General features: G+C 43.6%; 1 protein-coding gene across 3 annotated transcripts in view; it reads right to left on the reverse strand.

The window, feature by feature from the left end:
• The window catches only part of AHCYL1 (adenosylhomocysteinase like 1), a 58,351-nt gene extending 53,361 nt beyond the window's left edge, over positions 1-4,990 (reverse strand). For all 3 annotated transcript variants that reach the window (XM_044443259.1, XM_044443266.1, XM_044443274.1), the window contains exon 1: positions 4,722-4,990. In XM_044443259.1, the coding sequence (XP_044299194.1) occupies positions 4,722-4,832 (111 nt within the window). In that variant the 5' untranslated portion in view covers positions 4,833-4,990. The remainder of the gene's footprint in view (positions 1-4,721) is intronic.
• Between the last annotated feature and the right edge of the window lie 4,502 nt (positions 4,991-9,492).

Genomic DNA, 9,492 nt, shown 5'->3' on the forward strand with positions numbered 1-9,492 from the left:
TACCAACCATTCTGAGAGCTTCTGGCTAAATGAACAGTATATAAAACTGTGTGTGTGTGAGAGAGAGAGAGCGCGCGCGCGAGCGAGCGAGCAAGCAAACATCTGGAGAACCACAAGTTCTTCACCCCTTGGACTGTGTGGCAACCTTTGAAGGTAGATTATTTCATTTATTATGTTTGGACAATGCACTAACATATGTTTAGACAATGGACAACACACTTCAGGATGCTGAGTTAAGTAAGAGTTCCCCACAGCAAGTGATCATATTAAAAACATACATTATAGAATATAAACATCACATGTTTATCAAGTACATCCTAAGAACTTATTAAGTAAAGTATGTCAGTGTTCAGGAAAACAATATAATTTTCACCCCACAGCATTCCATAACCAAAGTACCAGGAATCTGCCTGCTGGATGCCAGAAAACCAGCAGGGGAATGAAGTATCTGACAAATTAGCCCATGAAACACTCTGTATACTGCATTTTTTGATTTGGCAGGGAACATTACAAGAGAAAGGATATTTAAAATTTCCTTCTTAAAGACAATGTGCATATACTTACATGTGTACAGTTTTGACAGTTAACACACAGAGATTTTCCAATAATGTCTTTAGGGCAGGCCTATCACAAAAGCCTAGTCACTACTAGTGGCTAGAAACTGTCTATAGATTACACAAGAAGGCTTGATTTGCACCACAGTCTACAGCAGCAAGAGTCTAATCCTTTAAGGGAGCAATACTATGGTCATTAAAATGCACCCAAAGAATCCAGCACTCTGACCTTAGACATGGAAATCAGAGTTCCACTCCCCTGCCCAGCTACACCCTTGCAGACAGTGGAGAAAGAAACCACGCTAACATCTCCAAGGTCAGAAAAGCAACCTCAGAGAGATGGAAATGGGATGTTTCAGGGAGTATGGAGGAGACTGGAGAAGCCAGAATAAGTGATATCCTGAAGCTGCTCTAGCCTTCTTTCCTCCTCCTTCTGAGACAGGTAAGAAAGACAGGCAAAAAAAAAAAAAAATCCTCTGCCACTCCTCCTGCTCTGCATTGGATCATCATATGCTTCCAATTTCAGGGGTAATGACTATTGCTGTAGGACTGTGCCCTAAAAATGGAACCCACTGAATTCAGTCATTTGAAACTGATTGAACACTCATCAATTACAAAACAACATTCAAACCAGACACTTCATGTAAACCATTTGCAAGATGTTTCCCTAACTGTACCCTCTTCATGTCTGATCAGAATCGAGTGAAACTGATAAAGTTACCATACTGCTTGTGCTCTGCAACTGAGGTCTTTTATTTTGCTTTTTCTTTGACTTGAGACTCAGCTACAGTAAAAGGTAAAATTTAGGTGTTTGCATTTGCAGAAGTTATAGCACATACCTGTAGCTACATTAAATGCTAACTGGTTCCAATGCTATAACTGGTCATGGTTATTTAACCATGATTATTTAACCCCATATGTGCCTCAGTCTCACCTGTCAGGTAGCGGAAAAAGCCCACTCAACACATCAGCAGTTTAAGGGCTAAGCAAGACTGGTTACTAAATGAACAAAATTTACAAAGGTCTGTTATTACACATATTCTTGGTCTGAACTTGGGCAGTAAGACATTTCTGATATGAGTTGTACCAAACCTTGCCTCAAATTATAAAGCAGAGAAAGGAGAGATGAAGTTCACATATACAGTCCTGCACAGTTGCACAGATGGCAGTTCAGGCAACCCCCTCCCCACATATTCACACACCAAAACATGTTTGAGGTACAATCCTCTATAGTTCTATTTTAAAACATATGTAAGGATGTCTTGTTAAGGCAATTCCACTATTAACAGTAGAATGGAAAAATTGAACATATGAAAAAATGGTATCTTGACAATTGATTTGTGTCCATTAATACGGATCTTTTAACATGTATCTATTCAGTTTTGGGTTTTAGATACTACCTGTGCCTCCTATATTTCTCTCAGCAACAGTATAATCAAGCTGTTCTAGAAGCCTTCACAAATAGTACAACTGACCACATATAAGTTAGAAACAAGCTGAAAACTTAACGTAACTTAAAGAAAAAGCCAATTAATTACATTTAAAAAAGAAATCTCTGGAAGTCTCCCTCTGCTGTACTCCAAAGCTTCCCCATACATACTGTATATCATATCATGTACCTATGATATTGATGTCATTGGTATATTACTGTCGGGTTTTCTATGCAACTATGGGTGCAAACTGAGGGTAATATACCAATGACAATAACTACAAATGGACAAGAGTTTACACATTATTTGCACTCAATTTGCAAATCTGTTTGTTTTTTAAAGACAAGTTGAAAAATGGGTGCCCACAAGATTGGATTTTATGCCTCCTCCATAAATGGATATCAGGGAAAAGGTGTTCCAGAAATTATTCTCTTTATATGTCCAGTACAAAGGTACAAGGTCGCAGAAATACTCAAGAGGTACTACATAGCACCAAAGAATTACAAGTCTTCTTCTCTTTTTGTATATATCTGGCCTCAAACATAGAAAACACCTTTTTTTCAAACCACAATCACAGAAGAGCCTTTTCACCCAAAAGAAATACAAGCTCCAAGGATGTAAGATTTGTAGGCAGGCAGGATTTTCTCCCCAAGCTGTTAATAAACAAAAAATAATAGCACCTAAACTCTTCTGCACCTTAAAACAAGGTGCCCCTGCTTGTTTAGAGGTGTCAAACATTAAGGTTGAATGCTCCTAACAGGCCCATTAAGAGACCTCAATGCAGCCAAAGTTCTGTCCCTTACTTCCCCCATAACACAAACTAAGGAATCCTTTCCAGGGATATTTGTGTTTCTGGGGTACCTGCTTTTTTGGTAGCAGGGTTATGGGAAGAAAAAGGTACCTGTTGCCAAAGCCCATGAGCACAGCAAGGCAATAGTATACTTTTGTTATTGTATTCCTGTAATTAATCTTTCAAAGAGCTTACCAAAACCAAAAGGGATCCCCTCCCTCATTTTTCAAGTGCTACTGTTTGCTTGAAGTGAAATTCATAGATTGGCATCACATTCTGGTGAAGTTAATGTTTTTTAGGTTGAAATGTTGTACAATGTAACCCCTGGGCACCAAACCTGGCCCAACAATCCATTTCATTTACTGCCTGAATGCACAAATGGCTCAATGTTCCTCAATTACCAGCACAAAGACATCTTCTTGAAAACTGGACAAAAACTTTCAAATATAACTTTAAAGAAAATAACCTACTAGCAAATTCAACTCCTTGTCAGTTCAGTTATCAATGGGGAAATGCTCATTTACCCAAGAAAACTTCCACTGATTCTGGATTTTTTGTCCTGTCTCCTGTTCAGGTTTAAACTAAGAACCATGCAAAATAGACTTGGGAAGGATACAGGATTCAGTACAAGAAGACAACCCAGATAAAATCTAAACTGATAATTTTGGCTGTTCCTATCTGTGCACAAATCAACAGCATTCACCATTCTGCTCCACTAACAGCAACAACTATTAGGGAGGCTGTAGGAGGACAAATTTTGAAAATCCTCAACTATGTAGGAGGACAAAGGAACAGTAATCACTGCCTATTAGTGAACAGCCATTACTTGAGGCATCAGGGTATTTTGTGGTAATCTCTGGACAGGAATGCTCACTGAAGAACTAAAATTTGCTCAAAAGCATGCCCCTGGTAGTACAGGAGCCCCAACCTCTATCTGAGGTTTGGATAAAGTCCAGCAAGAAGCCCATGTGGAGATTCGTACAGGAGTGAATACATCAATCCCCTATTACTATGCTAATAGTGATAACACAGAAGCACAGAAATGGTTTGTAAAAGAGAGGTGGCGTAGATGTTACTATGGAATAACCTACAATCCATTAATAGCTTGCATAACAGCCACAGCAGGAACAAAGCAGGTGCACACAGTCTTAGGTCAGACCATGCAGTATCAATGGGAAGAGAGAGCACTTCCCTCTCAGGGGACCTCTGACACAGGGGAGTCCACCACTTAGACCACCCACACATATTGTTTCTAACCAAATGTGTGCATGGAGGGGCACCCCAAACACCTAGCACTGCAGACTTGCAATTCCAGTACAGTGATTGAGTAAATCTTGTCCCCTTACTGGGCAGAAACGCCTTCCATGGGGAGTAACGGTGATAGGAAAATATTTCTAAGAGCTAGTCAATCGTTAAGCTGCTGGAAAGATATCCACACGAACACCTGGGCCTGACATGCAAAGTTCTAAAAGCCTTTCCCTTTCAGCTGTGACACCTGTCTGCCTGAGGCTTTCAGGAGTCAAGGCAGCCCCCAGGCAGAACTCCAGAGTAGCTCCAGTCTCCTCTACAGCATCTCCTCCTGAAACTCTTACTTCTTTCTAATTGCCCCCCCCCCGCCCCACTGCCGGGCCGCTCCTCTTGTTGTTCCTTCCTTCCTGTACCCCTCCACCCAGAATCCCTTTTCGTACTCATGTCTCAGCTGGAGGACACGCATGAGTCCAACAGAGAAAAGAGTTCCCGCGGGCATGTGCAGAGTGCTCCCCCTTCTCCCTAGCCACAAGCCCACTCCCCCCTCAGGGGTCAAGGGGAAGGGCTTTCCCATGCAGAGGGCATGACTTTCAGGGGTGCTTGACTCATCCCGGGCACCGCTTATTTCAGGACCCGAGCCGAGTCCTTCTCCGGCCCACAGAGTGCCCCGAGTTTACTGCTCCGGCCACCGGCCCGCACCTTCTTGGGCGCCTTGGTGAGCGTGGACATGAAGGAGTATTTCTCAGCGTCCTCCATCTCCTTCGCCTGCTTCCGCTCGTCGCCGGCGGCCGCGTCTGGCAGAGAAGACATCCTGAAGGGGCAGAGCGCGGAGGCCAAGGAAACTGAGGCTGGATCTGCTGCTGCCGCCGCCGCCAACGCCAACGCCGCCGCCACTGGGCTGAAGCTGCCGCGTTCACCCGCTTCCCCTCACCAGCTCCACGACCTCCCTCAACAACCGCCAATACCGCAGCCGCCGCGCTCCGGCAGGGGGCGGAGCTGCAGGAGTCACGTGCACTGAGACGCACACTTGGAGTCGCCCACAAGCCGCTTCCGCGCAGCGGCCGGGCGCGCGACGCGGCACGCAAAGGGCCGGCGCTGACGCCGCCGCGTAGAGTCTGCAGCTGAGACTCTCAGCGCCCCCTGGCGAAGCGGCCGTCTCTGCCTTTCGTTGCCGCTTGGTTTCTCCGCTTGAGCAGCAGTGGCGGATGAGGGTCGTATTTCGTGGGTCTTCCTTTTTCTCTCCCTACCGAAGGTTGTCAGACGACAGGGCTCAGAAAGGTTTAAGGATGGTTTCCAGTTGCCCCCCCCTTGGTAGCAGATCATAACGAGAAAGGAACAGAATACTGTGGCAGGTTGAAAGCTAGCAGGCTAACAAAGGTATTAGGACACACGTTTTCATGAAAGGTTTATATCAAAATGCATTTGTTAGTCTACAAGCTGCCATGAAATTCCTTTGTTTTTGTTGTTTTGCTGCAGCAGATGAGTTCTACTACTCTTGTAGTTATCATAAGGCAAGCATTCCAAAATTTATTCATAGATCTGGAATTAGTGAAATAAATAATACAGTTTCTGGACATGAATTGTTGTTGTTATGTGCCATCAAGTCATGACTTATGATGACCATATGAATAAAAGCCCTGTAAAATGGCCTATCTGCCTTCGACTTTCCCTTGCCTAGTGGTCTTCTCCAGTGAGTCTTGCCCTCTTATGATATGGGATATGAATAGAGGCTGCCTAATCACAACCTATGCATTTAGTATTAGGAAGAACTGCTTCCAGGTAATAGGGTGCATTTTCCATACAGTATCAAACTCCTCTTCTACTTGCTTTACCTTGGAAATAAGTATGGCTCAGATTTCACCCTCTCGTTTATAGTTCATATTATAAACTAGATTATCTATACTCATAGAGTATGTCATTTAGTTTTGGGAGAAGAAACCATTTAGGTCAGAAGGAAAGGCAGAGGCAAAAAGCAGAACATTCTGCTTCTTTCAAACAAGTGCTATTTAATATATGGATTTCAGGTGAGTAAAAAATTTCTCATGGATTGCTGATTCCAAAATTCAGTGACAAGGTAGAACTAGAGGGTGCTGACTTTGAGCAGCACTATTTGGCTGGCTTTCCCAGAAAGGTGCTCCCATGGCATGGCTAGCAAGGGTACCCCCCTGCTCAGTTTAACTAGTGGCCTTCTAGCCTGTCCTCAGTCTTGTCCATGTCGCTGGAAGTAGAGATAGTCAGGATAGGCACAGCACGAAAGCCACTGCTTTTGCTCGCAGAATGACACCATGACTGGAATTGGGAGTGGGGAGGCAGTGCCATTCTCTTGTCCCTGTAAGTGCATACCCCTGCCTGGAGGCCAAATCTGGCCTGCCTAGATATCCCCATTGTCCGGCCTTTGCTTATTTTGCTGGCTTCACAGTTTTGCAATCCGTCTCCTAAGATCCAGTTACTTACAGTAAAAGTGTTACACCAGAACATGCTGGTATTTTTGGCATTTTGGCCCTGCCGCTAGTGGAATGTGCCCCTTCACCTCAGAACATCTCTGCGATGGAATTCAGCCCCCGGCTGAAAAGAAATTTAACACTTCTTTAAATGCAGCAGACTAGTAAACAGATAACCTGTTTTGTACAACATGGCTGCCCACTATGGGAGTCAGCCATAGTGCACTGTGAGTTGTCCAAACACTGAATATTTTCCTTGGGGAGACAAGGAACAATTTTGGATAACAAACCCTACAAGAACCCATGGCTTGTTGTGCACTTGTTCTTGCCTGTGATGGGCTGCTGTGCTACCCAAATGCAGAAGTCATGGGTCGTGGCAATCACCAAGAGTGACAGAAAAGCCCATGTTGCTAGTTTTTTGTGATCTCACCAGTGACTGCCCTTCTAGTGAAGCGAAGATGGCACTCTGAAACATTCAGCACCGTTCCGTGGCTTTTTATCTTTAATTTTTGTTTTGGTGCCATGGAAATGCACAATTGGGGTAGTATGTTTATTGTGGTTGGGCTTCTGGAAGTACACAAGCGTGCTGTTTGGCTGTTCAATATCTGTAGTCTTGCCTGCTCAATTTCTTGTCTCATTTCAGCTCTTAAAAAGGAGAATGGTTGGCTGGGGAGACAGTACCTTCCCTTTGGTAATAATGTCCTCTCAGCTTTGAGAGCTAGACTGACAATTCTTAGTTTCAGTATTTCCCCAAATCTCCACCCACTCCAGAAAGGGGAGATATTAACCTACTTTCTGGAGCTTGTAATGGCTGCTGTGCATTTCCTTAGTGTGTGTGTGTGTGTGTGTGTTTTCCAGACCCTAAGAAGGACAATGCATGGGATGAAGTGAATGGCACCCCATGGGGCGGGAGGCTGGTATAAGTACAGCTGGTGCCCCATTTGCTCCATCCTTTTCTGCCATCCTCTAAAGTTTATCTTTAAAGTAATATCAACTGCTGTTGGAAATATTTGCACATTTTGGACTGATTAATAAATAGAAGAGAAATGTGAATACATTTAAGGGTGGGGAAGTAAATGGAGGGGAAACATATGCACCTGCACAGTAACACTACAGTTCATGCAGTTGAGCACAATTCCCTTCAGTTACTTCTCAGCCTTAAATTTGCACATATTTCTCCTCCATGTGCCACCCAACCATTACATTTGCATACATTTCTGTTTTTTGAGTTTGAGCTTAACTGTCACAGAACCATAGTAAGTTCAACAATATGTGCTCTGCAAAGGAGCTGCAAAAAGTGCGGGCTGGTCTTCCCTTTAAGACAGGTCTTAAGTCTTCCCTTTCTGGAGACTCAGGGAAGTACTGAAAAGGTGAGGGTACTAAGAATTTTCAGTTCAGCACTTAAAATCAAGAGGATTACATTACTAAGGGGTGGATATTGTCCCCAACTTTCGATGCACCTTCTTTTCCCACTCCCCCTGCCCTTTCCCAGTACTTTTCAACTGACAGTTAGGCAACTGTACACAGATTAGTTTATATGCAGGCTCACCTTGTCACTTTCATTGTTTGTTACCTACTACACTTAATCAGTCCCTCCAGCAGAAGAAACAGAAGGGAAATTGACCAGGTGAGACTATTCGTATCAGACAGCCATAAAGGAGCACTTACAAAAGACTGACAAAAAATATTTACAAATTATGAACACATCTGTGTAATTTTTAGGGGCTGAAAAATAAATTTAAAAATTATCCCAGGGGTATTTTTTCAAGACCCTAAAATTAAAAAAAAAAACCCAAAGTGAAAGGGGTTATACTTGGAGTAGGGAGGAGGGGAGAGGACAGGTTCTGCCAAAAGGACACTAGGATCACGCTGGAGCTGGCTGGAGGACAGAGGTGGAAGGAGAACTACTCATGGAAAATCCCATCCTTTGTCCAGCATGCCATGGCCTGTTTAGCAAACAACCAACCCACCATGACTTTTCAATGGGTGCCTTACTGTGATGGGTGAACACACCCAGAGTGGTCTGATTCAAAGGAATTTTTAATCTGATGCTCTGTAGCAAATGAACTCTTTCTTTCTTTTGTATGGTGTCTTTTGATAAAGTAATGTTTATTGTAAGATGCTTCTGGGTATAGTTTACTGTAGCTATACTAAAAGAGATAAACACATTTCAGTTTTCCCAACATTTCATCTCTGATCTTAAGGTGGCAGTGTTGCACCTCTCTGCAGAGTATCTATTATTCTCCAAGGTATTAGTGATAATCTAGAGAAGAGAAAATATAAATTAGTCCCACCACCCCGGCTTAGAGAACGTCTTCCCTACACCCTCATATGTGGAGAGACAGAGATTAAAGACACCATAAATCTTCCCCTTTCCACACTGTGCTGCCAATAAAGAGTAAACACAGCTATCAGCTCCACTACAGCCTTTCAAGATAAGTGCTGCAAACCACACATTTCCAAAGATCCAGAGGCCTCTCCGCTCCTGATGAGTCATGTGCAGTTCTGAGGTGGCTTAGTCATGGCCTTGTCATCATGGCTACACAGTGGCTAATTGAGCTTCCTTAGCTACCATTTGAATCCTCAGTGCCTGGCCCCATACTGGTAGCTATAGTGTCACCCACCCATCTTTGCATGACTACTTGTTGTAGGATGGTCTTCAACCTCCCACTCTCCAGATGCATTGAACTACGATTGCTGATCACTGGTAGGGGAATGCTGGGAATTCAGGTTCAATATCCATGGAGAGCACCAGGTTGAAGGAGGCTGTTGAGGGGGAAAGAAGCTGCTGTTTTTGCTTTCCCCCATTCCCATTGCCTGTGGTGGCACATCAGGGTGATGACGTACCAAATCCCTTGTGTGCTCCTTAATGATTTTTTAAAAATGGGTCCTACTAAAGGTGAATATGGATGCCAGTCTTTCCAAATTCTGATTTGTGAACTAATGAGATGGCCATTTATGTATTACCAAAAACAAAGATCAAAGAAGGCCGGAACTTGCTAATGACTATGTATTGATGCACATTTAGA

The sequence above is a fragment of the Varanus komodoensis genome, unplaced genomic scaffold (assembly GCF_004798865.1).
Source record: "Varanus komodoensis strain SLA01 unplaced genomic scaffold, ASM479886v1 scaffold1, whole genome shotgun sequence".
NCBI classification, from domain to species: domain Eukaryota; kingdom Metazoa; phylum Chordata; class Lepidosauria; order Squamata; family Varanidae; genus Varanus; species Varanus komodoensis.